General features: G+C 40.5%; 1 protein-coding gene across 1 annotated transcript; it reads right to left on the bottom strand.

Annotated features, from left to right (window-relative positions):
• Positions 1 to 732: 732 nt before the first annotated feature.
• LOC139448997 (sodium- and chloride-dependent glycine transporter 1-like) lies at positions 733 to 16,955 on the bottom strand. Its single transcript, XM_071230489.1, has 14 exons — positions 16,903 to 16,955; positions 16,347 to 16,509; positions 16,088 to 16,219; positions 15,527 to 15,800; positions 14,636 to 14,768; positions 12,249 to 12,383; positions 10,836 to 10,939; positions 10,553 to 10,677; positions 9,863 to 9,975; positions 9,506 to 9,637; positions 9,239 to 9,338; positions 5,152 to 5,252; positions 2,073 to 2,240; positions 733 to 902 (listed from the first exon to the last, which is right to left on the bottom strand). The coding sequence occupies exons 2-14, from the start codon at positions 16,498 to 16,500 to the stop codon at positions 765 to 767; spliced, it is 1,809 nt and encodes a 602-aa protein (XP_071086590.1). The 5' UTR covers positions 16,501 to 16,509; positions 16,903 to 16,955; the 3' UTR covers positions 733 to 764.
• Between the last annotated feature and the right edge of the window lie 4,876 nt (positions 16,956 to 21,831).

The raw sequence follows: 21,831 nt of genomic DNA, 5'->3' as shown, positions 1-21,831 counted from the left end.
GGGCAAAACGTCAATACCCTTTTCAGTGATTTGCCAATCGGATTTCGTATCCATGGTCGTAATGTCAACTCATTCTGGTGGCATGTTCGGAATTAAACTCTGGGATTCTATGAAAGCATGTATGTAAATAATCTTCTCATAACAAGGGATGTTATTATTGTGAACCGATGTTAATATACAAATACGGTTTGACAAAAAAAAAACATACCAAAGGTGGTGGGGTACAAAAGAAACCTGACTTCATGAGAATCAGAGAAACCATGCTTTAAGACGACTGCATGCTGACCAGACTGCACGAATGGTTACCAATGCTATTAAAGTCCACGTGAGAACCATCTACAGCAACGGTACTAGGTCACCAACAGCATGCAGTCCTCCGAACAAAAAGAGCAGTGCTAGTTTGGAGACTTGCTATCTTTTTCTCTGAAAGGAAGAACAATTTTTAAAAATTTGTCCCATATCACAATACATTTCAAAACATCAAGAATGTGCAGTAAACGATTTCTGTTTACTTCCTGTCGGACCAGATTATATTCTTAAAATATCACAGCGCTCTCCCCACCCCTCCCCAATACACACACACTGTATTTAATATTATTAGGAGTAGATATAATAGAATGTCCTTTTTACTTACTTGCCCCAAAAGGACAAGGATTAGGTTCCCAGACTTCGAAGATAACCATTGCTCTCTCCTCATCAGTAACAATACTAGTCACGTGAATGTATGTATACCTCAGCAAATTATGTACCCAAATTAGATTGGTCTACGCCAGGCACGCAGGGTCCATGGCCACCGGCACCATAAGCACCCCATGCTGAGGATCTCTTTCCAGATACAGTTTCCTGTGTTCGGTCCGAGCAGGGCCCCAGGCAAGAGAAGGCACAGTTGCGAGTTTGAGACGCTGGATAACAGAAAAATATCATTTACATAGATTCCAATGCGATGAAAACAAATAATTAGAAAATATATCAGTGATAGTTATCAAGAGTAATAGTAGAGTTCTAGTAGTACAAGAGTATATGGTTCTTGCTAGATTTAGCAAGCAAGAAGGTATTTAACTCAGCAGCAAATGAAACTAAACCTCTTAGTTGTTTTTATCGTAACTATGTTTTTTTTTCCATTTGAAAATATCTTAAGTTAGCGACATTACATCCAGTCAGCACTCAACGAATACTTCTACATGGTTTTATTTATCAGAATATAATTTGATATAAACCTATTAAAAGTTACAAAAAACCCAAGAGCTTTTCGCATTGTCCACAACTGCTGATGAGTATCTTTGTCATCTGATCTTTGACAATCAATAATTTGTTTGTCTTTTCGGCACAAATTTACAACATGTCAAACATGGCAGGGGTTGATGTGATGGCAAATTCATTTCTTACTACAGTCTTCATTGAACTAGTATAATTTTACACTAATTACCAAGCTACAGATTACATTTTACAAACTGTTGCGGGAATGAGAGATAGTTAAATAGACATAATCAAATAGTCATAATCAAATTTAACAAAATATCTTTCAATTTTCAATTACATAATAAAAAGCCTCGGTGTACTCGGGAAAACATAACTTTAACGCAAATGAAAGAGCTGAGTGTGTTGAAAACAAATCAATGTAAACAATATGTATTTAATGTGAGCTCACATTTAGTAAAGACGAACAGAACGGTACTGATGAAGTACGCAAGATAAGGCACACTTGCACTTTCAACTGTGATGCACTCCTTTTCCTTATCTTCCTATTATGTTTATGCAATGAAACGTGTGCATCGCGGAAACGACCACCATGTGAGTTAGAACAATTTGTTTTAGATAGGTTTATCTCCTGACAGCAAATCAGCAAATTATGTTTATCACAACTTAATAAACAACTACAGTGATATATATATATATATATATATATATATATAAGCTCCTTTCAGACGTGTACAGGGCATGTGAATAAATGATTATGTGTATTGTGCAACGCTTTAAATCCTATAATTAACACCGATTCGTGATGTGGCCTCCACATAGCGCTCATATTGTGCTCATTAAACTTGACACAACGCCTACCAAGGTTAACATACCTGCATGATGGTCCCGTCCCTCTGGGCGACCTGGTAGATCATCATGACCAGTATCGGTAAAGTCATGACAACCGCCATAAGGATTCCAACAACTTTGGCGTAAACTGGATATACGTATGCCCCGTAGCTGGGCGGGTCGTACATGAAGAGAGACAGGATCAGAGCCGCCTGTTGAACATAAAGTAACTGACTTAGCTGGGCGGGTCGTACACGAAGAGAGACAGGATCAGAGCCGCCTGTTGAACATAAAGTAACTGACGTAGCTGGGCGGGTCTTACATGAAGAGAGACAGGATCAGAGCCGCCTGTTGAACATAAGGTAACTGACGTAGCTGGGCGGGTCGTACATGAAGAGAGACAGGATCAGAGCCGCCTGTTGAACATAAGGTAACTGACGTAGCTGGGCGGGTCGTACATGAAGAGAGACAGGATCAGAGCCGCCTGTTGAACATAAAGTAACTGACGTAGCTGGGCGGGTCGTACATGAGGAGAGACAGGATCAGAGCCGCCTGTTGAACATAAAGTAACTGACGTAGCTGGGCGGGTCGTTCATGAGGAGAGACAGGATCAACGCCGCCTGTTGAACATAAAGTAACTGACGTAGCTGGGCGGGTCGTTCATGAGGAGAGACAGGATCAGAGCCGCCTGTGAAACATAAAGTAACTGACGTAGCTGGGCGGGTCGTACATGAAGAGAGACAGGGTCAGAGCCGCCTGTGAAACATAAGGTAACTGACGTAGCTGGGCGGGTCGTACACGAAGAGAGACAGGATCAGAGCTGCCTGTTGAACATAAAGTAACTGACGTAGCTGGGCGGGTCGTTCATGAGGAGAGACACAGAGCCGCCTGTGAAACTTAAGGTAACTGAAGTAGCTGGGCGGGTCGTACATGAGGAGAGACAGGATCAGAGCCGCCTGTTGAACATAAGGTAACTGACGTAGCTGGGCGGGTCGTACATGAAGAGAGACAGGATCAGAGCCGCCCATTGAACATAAAGTAACTGACGTAGCTGGGCGGGTCGTTCATGAGGAGAGACAGGATCAGAGCCGCCTGTTGAACATAAGGTAACTGACGTAGCTGGGCGGGTCGTTCATGAGGAGAGACAGGATCAGAGCCGCCCATTGAACATAAAGTAACTGACGTAGCTGGGCGGGTCGTACATGAAGAGAGACAGGATCAGAGCCGCCCATTGAACATAAAGTAACTGACGTAGCTGGGCGGGTCGTACATGAAGAGAGACAGGATCAGAGCCGCCCATTGAACATAAAGTAACTGACGTAGCTGGGCGGGTCGTTCATGAGGAGAGACAGGATCAGAGCCGCCTGTTGAACATAAAGTAACTGACGTAGCTGGGCGGGTCGTTCATGAAGAGAGACAGGATCAGAGCCGCCCATTGAACATAAAGTAACTGACGTAGCTGGGCGGGTCGTACATGAAGAGAGACAGGATCAACGCCGCCTGTTGAACATAAAGTAACTGACGTAGCTGGGCGGGTCGTACATGAAGAGAGACAGGATCAGAGCCGCCCATTGAACATAAAGTAACTGACGTAGCTGGGCGGGTCGTACATGAAGAGAGACAGGATCAGAGCCGCCCATTGAACATAAAGTAACTGACGTAGCTGGGCGGGTCGTACATGAAGAGAGACAGGATCAACGCCGCCTGTTGAACATAAAGTAACTGACGTAGCTGGGCGGGTCGTTCATGAGGAGAGACAGGATCAGAGCCGCCTGTGAAACATAAGGTAACTGACGTAGCTGGGCGGGTCGTACACGAAGAGAGACAGGATCAGAGCTGCCTGTTGAACATAAAGTAACTGACGTAGCTGGGCGGGTCGTTCATGAGGAGAGACACAGAGCCGCCTGTGAAACTTAAGGTAACTGACGTAGCTGGGCGGGTCGTACACGAAGAGAGACAGGATCAGCGCCGCCTGTTGAACATAAAGTAACTGACGTAGCTGGGCGGGTCGTACATGAAGAGAGACAGGATCAGAGCCGCCTGTTGAACATTAAGTAACTGACGTAGCTGGGAGGGTCGTTCATGAGGAGAGACGGGATCAGAGCCGCCTGTGGAACAAGGAATGACTGACCTAGCTAGCTTAGCGGGTCGTACATAAAGGATAAAACACTCCCAGGTTTGGGTTCAAAATGTAAAACCTCGAGCTCGGGAAAAGACCTCGGGCTGATTTTCAGTCGAAACAGAGTGGGAGTACATATATCTTATCTGTCATATAAACCGTTTAAATCCAAGTAATACCGGAACAAAACAAAAGCATCGAGGGGTTACCTTATATTGAAACGAATTCGACAGCGGCATGCGAGAGAAAGACCACGTGGCGCATGCAGGCAACGGAAAAACCCTTTCATCGCCGACCCCGAGTGTTTACATTTTTGACCAAATCCAATGAACAGTTTAAGCGTCTTATAAGCTAAAAGAAAAATCTGAAAAAAACTTTTTATCCACAATTTTATGTTTCCTTGCATCTGAGGAAACGGACGCAAAATATATCTTGCTGGCGTACATATTCATGAAAAATAGAGGTTACATGTACGTTTAATTGGAGCAGTGAGACTGAACACAAGTCGTCGGGTATTGATTTACCCGTGCACTTCGCAGTTTTGACCACAATAACTTACTATAGCTGTCAGGACATTGTAAAAGGAATGGGGTTTTGTATCACGATCAGATTGCCGATCCATTTAGTCGCTACCTACGACAAACATAGGCTGACTGGCACCTGTAACCTTTCCCGGAGTTCACGGAGTTGTTTTGTGGTTGACCTCAAATGTTAAGTCAAAATCACATGATATGAATTCAATAAGGGTCGTCTGGAATTGACATACACTAATATTGATCTATCCCTAACTGTTAAGTTCCGGATTAGTGTTGGTCTTCAGCAACTCAGGGTTCAGGTGGTCACGCGCCCTGACTTGGTGGATGCATGGTATTGTATCCCTATGGTGTAGCTTGAATATTGCTGAGTGCGGCGTTAGAGAGTAGCTATAACATGCTGTAAATTAGCAGTAGTGATTGTGTTAATCATTTAATAACGCCCCATGTCAGTAGTCTAGGTTTACTTACAAACAGAATGACAGGAGTGATGTAGGATAACATAATGCTCAGCACTAACGGGGTTCGTCGCCCAAGCATCATTTCCACGTCAAGATTGAACCGTTTAGAACCTGAAATAGATTTTCATTGATCTATTGCTGGTATAGATATCACAGTCAAGGTGTAAAATGGCTGAAATTTTCACTTGCAGTTTACAAATGCCAAAATAATTCAGTTATTTTACAATTATTTTTCCATTTATAATATTATCCTTAACGAATTCGAAACCTGTTAATGTTATATTTCATCACACAATGACTGAAAATGATATGATTAAAAGAAAACAAAATTCAATGTATATTTGTTTTATTTTATGGCTTCTAATCCTTGCATGATTAGTCAAATGTGATGTTTTGTCAAATGTGATGAAGCGCTTTTGAACTTCTTCGTAACTTGTAGTCAATCTGACGGAAACAAAAATGCAAAATCTTTTGGCGTTTTGTAAATTGCCAAGGTGAAAATTTCAGTAATTTGACATATATAATATTCTCCGTTAGATGAAATCATTTCTGATGATTATTTAGACGCACTTTCTATTTTCACTGGATGTTGAAGGTCTTATGTTAACTCTTGTAGGCACATGGTATGTGTCTGGATCAATAACAGTTGACCTTCTTTTGACGAGTGACGTTCAGCTTGGTTTCGAAAATATTTACCCTGAGCCTCCAAAAGTTGATATAATGATATGGACTGAAGAGCAGTAGAAACTCTTCCTCTCAGTTCGTTTAAAAGAAAAATATAACCATATAATCTGAGGAGAAAAAGAAAACGATACATCTCAGTTGATGTTATCATGTGTTTAATATTCAATTGACAATATCTCAAGTTAGCGATATTATCCAAAACATGAAATGTACTGGCGCCTAGTCATCACTTAAACATACTTCTGCATGGTCTTATCAAAAAGAATTGATGGAAAACTTTTATAAATTTAAAACATTTTTGCAAAATACACAACTGCTGGTGGGTATATTAGGCATCTTATCTTTGAAAATTAATATTTTTTCTTTTTTGTTCAACACAGCGGTTGAAACATTATAGGGGTCATGTGGATAGAACTTCATTTCTTACCACAGTCTTCATTAGACAAATGGGGGCGGTCGGGTAGCCTAGTGGTTAAAGCGTTCGCTCGTCACACCGAAGACCCGGGTTCGATTCCCGACATGGGTACAATGTGTGAAGCCTATTTCTGATGTCCCCTGCCGTGTTATTGCTGGAATATTGCTAAAGGCGGCGTAAAACCATACTCACCCAAACATAATGTATTTGTAAAATATCCGAGGTTACTTTTTACAAACTCTTGCAGGAATGAGTGATGTTTAAATAGACATAATCAAATTTGACAAAAGTTTTACTGTATATTTAATTTTCAATGACATAAAAAAGAAGCGCGTTATGCTCCTCAATCTTTGTTAAGTTATCGTTTTCGTGAATAAGTGAAATGCAAATTTATCGCTGATGAAACAATGCTTGTAAATATACATAATGATATATATACCTATACATTGTAAGGTAAAGGTATCCGCACACATCCGGAATAATGTTCACCAAAAGCCATATCGGACGTGATCAAGAAACTAACAGTTCTGTAGTTACAGCTAGACAAGTGGATAGTCATAATATCATAATATCTTATGACAATAAATCTATAACAACAATCTGTCTGCATGTCCATCCGGTCCTAAATTACCATTCAGCTAGGTCTGACCAGATCGTTTTGAAATGACCCGAAATAGTATGTCTCCAGATCTTTGTCTAGCGATAGCGAGCACAAAGACCTGATTCTAATGACATTGTGATGACACCTAAGTGTTTGCGAGAAGACATCCTTCCCTTCCTGTGTCACCCGACACAAACACATGCAAAGGCAAGTCAAGTGTTCATCTGAACAGAACTGGGAACATATGGTACAAGTCAAAATATGGAATTGAATCGGACATTACTAACATTATATATTCTGATGCATCACTGTTAATTAAACAAAGGCTACAAACACCATTTCAATTATCATAAGGGTCCATTTTACGATTCCGACCATATCATAAGAATATGTTTATTAACTACTATCAAATACTGATAATGACAGGTATTCGCGAGAGGTGCCTCTATCCTGCCCCACCGGTGGCACCCTCGTTAACGTGAAGTACGTGGGATCTCTAACTTATCCGTTTGTCGATATTAGACTATGGTGCCGTTGACATAAATTTACACTGTCTTCAAGAATATGATATATAAAGGGGTTCGAGATAACAATTTTTGATGATGCCGAGTTATTGATGACTGAAGTGTCACAAGTAATTGATGACTGAAGTGTCACAAGCAATCACGAGACAAAGAAAACTCAAAACGTGCATGCAGATAAAGAGACACATAATACTTAGTTTATTTATATGATAATGTGTATTTAAATTATAATGGGAATATGTTGATTCAAGGTACACACATGTATCTATTGTTTGTAGTTTTCTAAACGTGCACAGGGAAGGTGTATAAGCATGAGCAGAAGCCTGTAATGACAATGTTTACCGTCACACATTTTCAGGTATGCTGCAAACAAATTGTAACAATAGGTACTTCCACATTTGAATAGTTTTAATTATGTTACTCGCACATATTTGTTAAGAATAATGAATTCCTGTCTTATGTATTGAAATCAGTAATCGTTCGCATTTCAAGCTTCGACTCATTTTTTACATTTAGAAAACATTAGGGCAATATAAATGCAAAACGATTAACGAAACAAATTCTATTTTTTCAAGCATCTGTTTTGTTTTCTCCGCCGTATTTTATGTTATTGATAGAAAACACATTTCACACATTGCACAATTTAAATTGATAACTATAGTAAAAAAACTAATCTATGTATGTCTGATCCTAATTTTAGCTATTTAAAAAAATCCCAGCAGCCTTTGTTCTAGGATGACTGTATGTTGAGGCATGCAGTCCAAATCTGTACTCCTGAGGTCACGCATTCATTTTTGTTCTTCTTTTTCTGAGGAGTAATTTGACAGACTGAACCTTCTGGATATCTTTACCTTGAAAATGATAATATATCTATCTTTACGATTCTGTATAAAACGCTTGTAAATTTACACAATGTGAAACATGTTCGAGATAACGTGATAGATATAATAAACATTGGTCATGTAATAACTGACCGGCAACCTTTTTTTAACACTTATCCTATGCAATTGCTTCATTAATGTTTTAACCGTTATCCACATAGACCCCTGGGTGACCGAGAAAAAAGGGGAAAAGCTTGGTACGAATTTACCCTGAATCCTGCTACTATTTGGCCGCCGGAGCTTATATCATCATCCATAATATTTGTCCTACCAGCAATTCATCCCCAGATTTATGAATATTTTCAGCAGCAGAATACATTCTTCTGGTTGAAATTCTACCATGAAGTTGGGAAATACTAGATTCTGATGGGTCAGTCAGAGGCATTTTGAAAGAAATGGTTACATAATGCAGACTTACAATTACTATAATATACACTACATGTATGCGTGGCAATACATTTTGGGCGGAAAATACGATACAATACACTACCCACTGTGTATCTTTCTGCAGGGTATCTAGGGTAGGATACGATACGGCAAAGAGATTGTATTTCAAGTTTTAGGGACACCGGAGAGTTTGATATTTGGTGTTTTCTGTATCTGCGTGTGACTTCACGTCTTGTACGTCACCATGAGTGGCGTTACGACGTAAAAGTGACCTCGGGAGTAGAACGAAACCGTGTAAAGCTTGATTAGTTCCCTTTAGGGGTGTCCACATTAATGGTGGCTTACGAAGTAGCTGTGCTACAGAGTGTCAATGTCTATCATATATTCGAGTGAAATATTAGAAAGTACATTACATTTTTTGAGTATATACAGCGTCTTACTTTGTCAGTGTTTCTTTAATTCAGATCGACAAACCACTTGTCGCGCAAGGTCTCAAATTCCATTAAGCGCGGTTAAATCTTCAATCTCAAAATTGAAAACACAATATGTTTATCTCCTAAAGAAATATAAAAAAAAACAAGCAGCTCCGTAACATTATTCCATACCATAGATCCAGCTGATGACCAAGCACTCCAGGCATCCAATAAACAGAACGTTAAAGGAGGAGGCATACCAGTCCAGCAGTTGGAACAGATAGATCCCGCCCTGGGTAGAATGGAAATGGAATGAATGATTCCCGAGGTATGTTACTCCATGTTACTCCGTTACCAAAAAATAATAAATACTTTTAATATCATGACAGCAAACAGAAATAATCATTTAGATCTTTATCCGTGACGATTAACATTATAGTAGGAGTTACTAAAGCATACCTGTGTCGCGTAAGGAATAGAAAGCAGAAAAATGCACAGACAAACGCCTGCAGTGACAAGAATTCTTCTCTTCATAAGATGCTTTGGGAACGCTTCTGATATTCCGGCTATGATTGTTTCCATTGCTCCAAACTGTAATAAAGGAACAAAATCCAAAGTGGATACAAACAAGCATCCACATATGGTGGTCTAGGGCGCCCAAATCAAAGCTCTCTATGTAGCTGTAGCTGGTCATTGTAGCGTATGATATGAACGACGGTCCTCAATGTCATTGGAGTAATATTTGTGTGACAAATTAAATAGTAATCTTGAACAGATGTTGAACTATGAAAAATGGTTTAAGGACGTTTTATTTACCAAAGTGTCGATCCCCAAAGAAAGCAGCGAGAGGAAGAACAGGACAGACCACAGTTGAGGCACAGGCAGCTTTGCTATAGCTTCAGGGTAGATGATAAAACCAAGCCCCGCTCCTGTTATTTGGGAAATAAGACAATCTCAGTTACTTTGACACAGATGGCTAAATATGAGAGAACATATTCAAAACGGACAAAATATTCAAAGAATCAATCAAATTCCATAAGCCTAATAAATGCATTTGTAACCTACAAACAGTGTGACGAGTTGCACACAGGATGTATTTGTCTAGTGTGGTTGAATGTTGAAGACATTCTACATAAACTCTCTCAACGCTAGACTTCATGTTGATATCTTCAAAAGTGCATATACATATTTGTCAGTTCAAATACATAATCGTGTTTGTCAGTTCTTTTAAGTGGGCAGGTTTGTCAGTTCATTTACATCGTCATGTTGTCAGTTCTTTTACATGGGCGGGTTTGTTAGTTCATATGCATAGTCATGTTGTCAGTTCATTTACATAGTCATGTTGTCTTACATTGACTTACAAAACAGGAATCAATAAACGTTATCAAAAGTCACAATGTCCAACATGGACAGTCTGAGAGGTTTGGGTATCAATGAAAACTGCTGGACGAACAGCTTCGTGCTTCACAAGACAATCGCCAAAATGGAGCGGTAAGCTGAGCGAACCTGAAGACACCACATCCGACATAGGGATCTGAGCCTCGTGAGCCATGAATCCTAGAGTAGAGAACACAACCAATCCACTGAAAATACTGCTGGCTTCTCCGCTGATGGTCAACACTGCCACATCTCTGAAACACAAAATATGAAAGAAATACAGGTGCATCTGAAGAAGCACACATATATAAACATATATGATAGGAACATGTAAAATGCACACGTCGCTGTTAGCACATTTGCTGTTGCTTGAAATATAACAGATAAATGTCTCCCTTTTAACGAGGCTTACCTAAGACAGTTGTTATGGAATTTGTTGTAGCTGCTAACAGTGTTGAGTGTCCCGAAAGTTGTACCCATGGAATAAAATGCTTGGAGGAGTGCTTCTAGCCATACCTGTAATGGACATATCTAGTGGAAGTGTGAAGAGGTCTCTCAAATGTTACCGCTTTGTCACGATTATCAAATGCAATATATTTCAAAAGATGGTTCACAATGCCTAAATATTATTCATGTAACAAAACTAGAACCGGTGTATATATCACGAATGGTCATCACTTGATAGGTAGATTTAGTTCATGCCAGATTAAATTCCTGATTTGCCACATGACCAAACTTAGATTACTATGTTAATCGACAGAACCTGAGGACACGTTCTTTGTTTGTTGATGAGCTCTGAGCATAGATGAATATTCATAATTAATCCACACGAAGACATTATCTTGCTTCAGTGATTTATCTTGAACCTTTAATGTCAAAAGACACAATCCGAATTAATATAACCTGATGTTCTTACCACCAGATGGTTATTACAATAATATAATATGTACCAAATCAAATATTGTGATCTTTTCAAAAGTGATCTGGCACGACAATCATAAAAGTTGTGACCATATATATGGTAACATGTCTATCTTCAAAGTTTAGGACAATTTTTCACAAATGAAATGTCATCTGAAATACACCGAGAAAATGTGAATTTGTGAAATACTGGCCGAAGCCTTCATAGATTCATAGATGAATATTTAAGAAGAACAAAGGTGCTCCCTGCTTACTGACCAGTTTCTTTATACATATAAGTCGGACTTTCCGCTCGGATTGACTGATTTACTGACCTGGTGTCTAAATTTTAAGGTGCAATCAAGCACGTAGTAAAGTTTTTAAAAAGTGTTCTGGTAGACATGTGTAGGACATTTGCAAATTTGACGCTTCAGTCATCGATCCACTGGCCGCGTCATAGCAAAAGACCAGAGAGTTTTATATTTGGTGTTTTCCTTATCTGACTGTGACGCCACGCCTTGTACGTCAGCATGAGCGATGTAACGTCGCAATAGTGACCATGGGAGTTAAACCGTGTAAAGCTTGATTAGTTTTGAGGTATCCGACCGCCTCCGATGTCTGGGTTTCGATCCCCGGCCGCGACATACCAAAATACGTTAAAAGATGGTACTTGTTCAAGCCGTGTACGTGCAATGAACTATTGTCAATGAAACCGTTGTCAATCGTTAACTGATCTGTGAATATAGTCTTTTTGTCCATGACGAAACGGTGATGTAGTAGTTTTTGTGCGTCATACCAAGCTGTGGTAGCACAGAATATGACACAGATTCTTAAAAATGAATAGCTAGTTGATGACATCTGAAGTGTTTACTCTGCTTTGTGGTTTAGTTAATAAAAATAATATCCATAATAGAAAATATCCAACCTGAACCGATCCAAGACGCGAGAAGTCTGGACGAAGAAAATAAAGTAATCCATCGACCGATCCTGGCATCATGCACGACCTGATCAACAGCACCGTTAGGAGAATGTACGGCATCACAGCGGTCACGTACACGACCTGTCAGATAGATTTTGTAGCTTTCAAATTTATTCTTGATAAAATCCTAACAATCCATAGATACTGCATCAATTGGTAAACGCGGTTTTAAAGAAACAACTCACTCTAATAATTTGCCCTGTGAAAGATAATTCCCCATTTACATTGCCTGGCTGCTTAGCTATAGTATATAATCTTTTTGCAAGGTAGTAAGGGCAGTATGAAGTACCCAATATGCATCTCTCTGCAAGATACCAGACACAGGATACAGTAACCACTGTGTATCTCTCTGTGGGGTATCTAGAGTATGATACAGTACCCACTGTGTATCTCTCTGCAGGGTATCTCGGGTAGGGTACAGTACCAACTGTGTATCTCTCTGTAGGGTATCTAGGGTAAGATACAGTACCAACTGTGTATCTCTCTGCAGGGCACATAGGGTAGTATACAGTACCCACTGTGTATCGCTCTGCAGGGTATCTCTGGTAGGGTACAGTACCAACTGTGTATCTCTCTGTTTGGTAGCTAGGTAGGATACAGTACCCACTGTGTATCTCTGTGGGGTATCTCTCTGTAGGGTATCTAGGGTAAGATACAGTACCAACTGTGTATCTCTCTGCAGGGCACATAGGGTAGGATACAGTACCTACTGTGTATCGCTCTGCAGGGTATCTAGGGTAGGGTACAATACCCACTGTGTATCTCTGAAGGATATCTAGGTTAGGATATAGTACCCACTGTGTATCTCTCTGCAGGGTATCAAGGGTAGGATACAGTACCCATTGTGTATCCCTCTGCAGGACACATATGGTAGGGTACAATACCCACTGTGTATCTCTGCAGGGTATCTAGGTTAGGATATAGTACCCTGCGTGTATCTCTCTGCGGGGTATCAAGGGTAGGATACAGTACCCATTGTGTATCCCTCTGCAGGACACATATGGTAGGGTACAGTACCCGCTGAGTATCTCTCTGTGGGGTATCTAGGGAAGGGTACAGTACCCACCGTGTATCTCTCTGCAGGGCACATAGGGTAGGATACAGCACCCATTGTGTATCCCTCTGCAGGGCACATATGGTAGGATACAGTACCCAATGTGTATCTCTCTGCAGGGCACATATGGTAGGATACAGTACCCACTGTGTATCTCCCTGAAGGATATCTAGGGTAGGAAACAGTACCCACTGTGTATTTCTCTGCAGGGCACATAGGGTAGGATACAGTACCCACTGTGTATCTCTCTGTGGGGTGTCTAGGGAAGGATACAGTACCCACTGTGTATCTCTCTGTGGGGTGTCTAGGGTAGGGTACAGTACCCGTTGTGTATCTCTCTGCAGGGCATATAGGGTAGGGTACAATATCGACTGTGTATCTATCTGTGGGGTATCTAGGGTAGGGTACAGTACCGGCCGTGTATCTCTCTGCAGGGCACATATGGTAGAGTACAGTACCCACTGTGTATCTCTCTGTAGGGTTTCTAGGGTAGGGTACAGTACCCGCTGTGTATCTCTCTGTAGGGTTTCTAGGGTAGGGTACAGTACCCGCTGTGTATCTCTCTGTGGGGTATCTAGGGTATGATACAGTACCCACTGTGTATCTCTCTGCAGGGCACATAGGGTAGGGTACAGTACCCACTGTCTATCGCTCTGCAGGGTATCTCGGGTAGGGTACAGTATCCACGGTGTATCTCTCTGCTGGATAGCTAGGGTAGGATACAGTACCCACTGTGTCTCTCGCTGCAGGGCACATAGGGTAGGATACAGTACCCACGGTGTATCTCTCTGCAGGGTATCTAGGGTAGGGTACAGTAACCACTGTGTATCTCTCTGCAAGGTACGCAATATATGTCTCTCTCTGCAAGGTACCCGGGATAGGATACGTCCACAGTAGTTATTGTTTGTCTCAGAGATAGACCAAGGCCGAGTACTTCATAAAATACCCCATATTTGTCTTTCTTCAATGCACTAAAGAATGCAACAAGAACAATGGATGATCATAACATCCAAGCATCAAATACTTTTTCTTTTCCAGGGTAGATTTATGATGGGTAATGCGCCTAATAATGCAGTTTATCTTTATATACTTCATAGTGTGAGGAAACAAGTACGCCCCATAAAATTACACATGTCTCCCTGCAAATAACAGAACAGTATCTCGTGGGAATTCTCCTGTCGAGATTTCATAACGCCTACTGCCTCAACCTCTTTTTGTCTTTATCAGGCTTGAGGTAATTTTCCCAGAAACAACTGGCGTAGAAACCGAACTGACCTACCTTCCCTACCGACCGCACTCCTCTCATCAAACACAGAAACACAATGGTCCAGGAACACAGGAGACTGAGAAGCATGTGGGGCTGCACGGTCCCAAATTTGTCTATTCCAGTTGAAACTCGAAGGGCGTTGAACCTTTCAGTATAATATAGTATTATGGTAACAATGTACACACACTTTGAAATACAAATATAGGACCGAGGCAGATGCCTGCGAAGAAGAGTGGTAATACAACAGACAAAAACATCACTCTGATGGAAAGTACAGCCGATATCCGCAGCCAATATACTCGTATATAGTATGCAGTATCTGTTTAAACACCATTTGGCGTTTTTTGGTGTTGGTGTTTAAACACCATATGTTCCAGGTATTTCAGTTATCACGTGACATAGTGACGTGAAACACGACTTACTTGGGCTAATGGAACTGCTCTCGCCTTTGTCACTAGCGATACCTTCTGCTTTGATTCGCTTTTGCGTAGATACAAATAGACCAGTGGCAATGCTAGCTTTAGTCAATGCTTGCATTTTATGTGTACATTCCTTCTCCGTGTAATTTATGACAAAATATGCCAATTCTTGAGCCTGGGAATGTATGATTTGGCCATGCTTACCTAGCTTTGACATGTTGGATGCTTTGAAATTACTTTCTGTAAAGCGACTTTTAGAGAATTCTGGTATCGTCTTGTCACACCGAGCAATACGTGTTTCCACGAGAGCGTAGTTAATTTCTTCGTGTGAACTGCACCTGCTCAACATGCGTACATCTTCTCTACCTGTTACAAACCAAATATGTTTTCCCATTTTCTGTGCACCACCTACTTTCCTCAAATCCGATTTGTGAGATAATTAAACTTATCCTGGATTACCAGTAGATTACGTTAGTAAACATACTGCCAGTACTCCTCCGAGGCAGTCAATGTTGAATTTGGCTTTCTCCATACAGCGTTGTGGAGAAGTTGGTGTTCCACAGTACTGTTGAAGAAGACATAAGATGAATCATTGGTGAGTCTATTGATACACACAGGAGTATTCCACCAGTTGTCACACGTTGTCCAGGGCAATACAGATCTGAAAGATTGGCTCAGATAGTAAATTACCCAGGTCATGATGAGAGCATCCGGTATGACTCCAAATATAGTTCTGAGTATCTGTGAGATGCCAATTCCTGAAACATAGGGGGAATATGCAATGAATGGTCTGTTTTGCTGCTAGCTTGTGGGACAATGATCATATGAATAATGAATAATGAATAATTAGGCTATGGTATAGTTAACTGTAAACTGGGTCGCAGATAGGAACCTAGATGAGTGGAATGGCTGTATAACAACTGCATATTCTCAATATCACATCTAGCAAAAATGTTTACACCGTAAAGTACAGTACAACCTGGTTATAATGCCATACTTTCCAATGTACAAAAGGTTATACTGTACATAAAAGCTAAAATGTTACCTTTAAATAAAGGACATAGAACCCAAACATGAGTGGCACTCCTGCTGGAAAACTGACTGATGGACACCTCCAGGAAGAACAACGGAACACTGCATGCGATGATTGCAGTGAAATATGGGATGAGGAAGGCACCTAGTAAAAGATTAAAATACCATCAGAACCATTGATTATGTGTTGTATCTAAAGATCATGACTACCTTTAAATTATTAATATTGATCAAAACTAAAGCTGAAGTTGAATTATCAACATTGCACTTACCGCCACCATTTCTGTTGCACAGGTAGGGGAATCTCAGGAGTGTGCCAAATCCTACACTGTAGCCAAGCATAGACAAAATATATTCTCTCTTATGAGCCCAAGTTTCTCTTTTATCACCAATACTTTCCTTTGCATTGACGTTGCCCTCCATCATTAACTTCTCCTGAAATGAATATGTAATACGCTAAGTAATGTGTATGTATGTATGTATGTATGTACAGAGTCGGACAATTTCTACAATGTAAACAACAAGGTCAAATTCGATACGTCAAGGGGAACATAATCTTTAAGTCCTACCTCAAAAAATATGATCCCGGCGGTCGAAATACGTACATGTAAGTCCTATCTAAGTAATGTGTATGTATGTCTGTCTGTCTGTCTGTCTGTCTGTCTGTCTGTCTGTCTGTCTGTCTGTCTGTCTGTCTGTATGTATGTATGTACAGAGTCGGACAATTTCTACACATGGAAACAACAAGGTCAAAATCGATACGTCAAGGGAAACATAATCTTTAAGTCCTACCTCAAAAGATATGATCCCGGCGGTCGAAATACGTACATGTAAGTCCTATCTAGAGCCGGCCTGCTGGTAATTAATGTCAAGCATGAAACGCGTCACGTCTGGTTGATGCGCGGAACAAACTGTCAATGAATAGCAGACATTGCTCCAATAGGCATATATGACGGACATGCTAACGTAATCTATGATGCTCTGTGACAGCTGCATGTTCAACCGCTCTCAATCCCTGTGCTCCCAATATGATAACATTAAAATTTATGAACGATGGAAACTTTTTCTTTCAACCATTGTCTGAGGTCACTCATCGCAACGGTCATATTCTATAATTGATGTTTAGGATACTTGAAGGAATTAGGCTGCCGTGCTTCGTTTTTCTTCTCCTTAACGTGATCTGCAATACCGACCATGTTGATGTATTCGCAGTCAGGTACACTTCTCGTGTTCAACCCCTGGGTCATCTCTACATGTCTCTCATTTTCAGATAGATGTTGCATTTAAAACAAACACATGTGCCCCCTGTGTACTGACAAAACACCTGCATGAGTCATATCATTACCTTCCTGTAATGTTCAGCTTGTATAGGTAGACATCCTATTTCAAACTGACTCCAATCAGAGCAGATTGCACACGATTTCTTTATCAACTGTGTATTTCTGACTGGCAAATAAGGATTTTAATATTTATTAACTTTCGTGGTCTACGAATGATCCAGTCAGCTCATATACAGTTAGAACAACCATTTCAAGGGTTATTTTTAGTCATGACGTTATTACTTCATCTACCAATAATAATTTCCGTTTGAAATATATCAATTATACATTTTTTTCAAACTTTGGACGGACATGTTTTCAAGTTCATTATGATTGTACTTCACATGATAGTTAAATTTACTCATTAGCGACCGTTTGGGATTGACTACTATATCCTACCTTTACACATGGATACCACATTACAGATCGGTTCGTAATTTTCTATTCCAAGTTGTCACACTCCTTGAAATCGGTAGGATGTAATTTAACTGTGAACAGTATTTTATGTACAAGAAGACCATGCCATTGGTGAAAAGGGAATCAGAACAGGGAATGCTAAGGTGTTCTACCTGCAGAAATGAAACAAACGGGACAGTGTGATTGTGATGTAGAGAGAAAGGTATCACTTGCTGAGTATAGTCAATCCACATACTTAATGAAAGTTAATATTCTCTTGGGCACAACGTAAACAGTTAGCTACAGCATTACAGTGTTACAAATTTAATCAGTGGTTGGTTGGTTTAGCCGACAATGCGACCGCGATGCAACCTCCTGGCGACCAAAATATTTGACAATATACCCTTTCAGGGTTCTCGGAAAGGTTTCACTGAGGTCACCACAGGGTTCAGAGCTGTCCCAGAGCAAAACCCATTCGGTCGCAACCAGTCTTTTAAACATGCACAAAAGACTGGCTGCAACCGATTTGGTCGCTCGGAGGTTTCATTGGTCTTATAGGGGTCCCCAAGTGGTGTTTTTCTAATACACAAGGGCGTTGACGCTTTGCAACCTAGTGGCGAATTATAGGTGATTGTTTCAGTGATTGACTGGTTGTCGATCGGTTGCGAATGGTTTCCAAGCGTGCGTCGATCATTCGCCGTTGGGTTTGCAACATGTCACCGTCTAGATAAAAAGTGCATTACAGCATCATTTTGTACTCAGATAGTTCACATCAAGTATTTCCCTTCAGCACAATGGTCCGTAAAGGCAGGAACACAAACGAAGATAGAAGATACAATAGAGACAACCGCTGTGGTACACAGGTCTGCTACAATTTAGCCAGAGCCAACAATTTATCTACAAAAGAAGAGGCGGATACCTGATGAGGAGGAAGAGCCAGAGATGTCCGATGTTGACAGGTTCCATTCTGAGCTAGCCCATGAAATCACCACGACTTTCTCTCTGCAACTCTACCATCAGATTCTCATAGTCTCCTAGCTGTGGCCCTCTCGCGATCCAAGACCACAGCCAATACTGCCTTCGCGTTGTCATTCTCATTCTTCTGCACATCATCATGGCAGCAACTGCAGCATTTTGATTTATTCTTTGCAGGCGGAGCAACTGCAACTGTTCTGCTGTTAACATCTGGACAACTTGCAAAGAAATGATTTGATTAAGAAAAGCACTCTTTTGATACGCATTCTGTTTTGATCGGTAATCGATCGACAACTAGTCACCGACCAGTCCCCGTTCAGTTGCAACAAGTCACCGAAGATTTGTTGACTAGTCACCGATCCGTGTCAACCAGTTGCAAACATTTCGCCGTATCTGCGGTGAACAGTTGCCGATCAATCACTGACAAGTTGCAAAACCTATCGGTGATTGATCGGCGATCATACGCTAATTCCAAATATGGGCAGAAGTAGTTGCACCGGTCTCAGCGATCGAAAATCGGTCGCAAAAGAAAATCAGTCACCAAGAAGTTGCATCGCGATCGCATTGTCTGTGTGTGTGACTGTAGCTTTAGATGATGTGTAATGTGTTTATCATTAAGTAAAAATTAACACACCACACATGACCGAACACACATGCCGATAGTTTCTATCATTTATATTAACATGTAGTAAACAGAGCGACAAAACCTTTTCCATATTATTTATTTTAAGAACAAAATTTGTAACAAATGCAAATATGTACCTGACAACAAGTAATGCATGCGCACGATATGCACATGCACACACACACAAAAGTTCCTGAAAAGTGTAAACGAAATAGAAAAGAATATACATTATTATTGCCTGTACAACCGCACATGTTAATTAGGGGGACATGACATTCTAGGTTACGAGGGGGCACGGATGGCCCAGTCGAAGCGATTCGCTGTGTAGAGCGCCAGAAACCTATGCTTGTGGGTTCGAATCCCGGTTCGCCCCGATTATGTTTCTAGGTTTGTCAGCACCATACCCGTACTAGTGGGTTTCACCGAAGATGTAAATGTCTGAGACCTGCACCACTTCGAGCTTTCCTCCCACATTAAGCTCGAAGTGATGCAGTGATGCACATTAAACCCAACTCACTCACACTAGTTCTATATTTAAAACACCGAGTTTGTATCTCTTAATTTGTGCGAATCATATAGACTGGTAGAATTTAAAAGTAAACTGGTAGAATTTAAAAGTAAACGCGAGAGAATAATATGTATCTAGTCTCTGCCGAAACAGATTCCATAATGTTTAAAAGGCAACATAGTTATACAAATTATAGGAATGGATCACTAAAAACAATCATAATAATTAAATAAGTTAGTTGTAGTGCATGATTTCAAGGTATTGTTGTGAGGCCGCAGTGGTATAGAGGTACGGTGATGCAGTGGTGTATAGTGGTGTTACGTTACCATGGTAGTGTGATATCATATACAAGGTAAGTAAACCGTTGGTACATTTCCATGGTCCCAAAAATGGCACCAACCTAAAATGTTCCAAAATTGAACACGACGCTGGCCTTGAAGAGTACTGGCCTTTCCACCTCCCTAGTGGCCATGGTTATGCTATACAAAGATATATGTTGATGTGGTGAATCAGAAAGCATGGATGATTGTGTGGTCCTATGTTTCCCATAGATGTTTGACAAGTCAATATGTCGATTAGGCTGCATCATCTCATTACAAAAGAAATACATGTATATACTTACATGCATGCATGCATCCATCCATCCATCCATCCATCCATCCATCCATACATACATACATACATACATACATACATACATACATACATACATACATATTGTGTTTGTGTGTGCAGCTGATTATACTCGTATCGATGTTATAGTGCTTGACTACTGAAATACCATACCAGAGTTGAACGTGGAAACACCACTCAGACACAGCATACCGACTCCGAGCCGACCAGTTCTTGCTCTATCCCTTTAATACCTAGCGCCAGGCAGGTAACAGCATGTACCATCTTTTAATGTCTTTTGATATTCCCATCACAACCAACTAACACTCAATAATGCACGATGAGCGTTGAATCTATACTCATTCACCATAGTATTTGTCAGGTAGGCTGCAAACCGGCAATACAACTGCAACGTAATCTAATGTAGCTCAGTTTACGCGCGCTTTTCATGATAAAACGTGACATGTGGTATGGCATAGCTGAAGTTTACTATGGTAAAGAGGCCAAATCCTAACTGATCTAGTTACGCCATTTGTGTGACTAGAACCCTATGCCTGGTAATACGATGTCGTTATCATCTAGGCTGTCCAATATGCTCATTCACGATCACTCGTTTGGCTTAGTTCCCCTGTAGCCGTGACGAAAATATGTGTTGAAAATGTGTATTTGTTGTGATTGATATTTTGAACAATGATCCACGCCATCGGATTACGTTGACACGCCAACCAACCATGTCAAAGTGCTTCGTACGTCCAGCACAGGTTGCTTGGGACCAATTATAACCCGGACTCCCCACAGATTCTGCTATATTATCAGGCTAAATAGGACATATATTTGATAGCTTCCATGATGCTTTATAAAAAATGTTCACTTTCTACGTTGACAGTCACCCAACCATAAAACACTTTCTACTCAAGGTATTATAGTCAATTAATATGTGATGGTAAATCTGCAACCTCATGATCATGTTGATATCTACCTTGAAAGTGTTATATGCCTGTATTAACATTCTATGTCGTCTTATTCTATATATTGCCTTCAGATAAAATATGATGTTGTGTATTGTAACATGACCTCTTTGTATTTTAAGTTGAGATACCTGCATCAGCAGAGTAACGGTTCTTGTTTTGGATAGAGACAAAGACAAAGGACAATATTTTGTAAAGGAATTTAGTATTATGTTCGTTATATAATACACGACTCTCTTAATTTATAAAGAACTGATATGACTAATTAAGACTTTCAGCTTTTGCGAATAATTCTTTTGTCTTCCCGTTGAATAGAATCCCGACGAAATCACCGTGACGTATTTCTTATAATAC

The sequence above is a fragment of the Haliotis cracherodii genome, unplaced genomic scaffold (assembly GCF_022045235.1).
Source record: "Haliotis cracherodii isolate W230 unplaced genomic scaffold, xgHalCrac1.p SCAF_10, whole genome shotgun sequence".
Taxonomy (NCBI): Eukaryota; Metazoa; Mollusca; class Gastropoda; order Lepetellida; family Haliotidae; genus Haliotis; species Haliotis cracherodii.
Note: the sequence above shows the minus strand (reverse complement) of the source record. Positions and strands in the feature narration are given on the sequence as shown.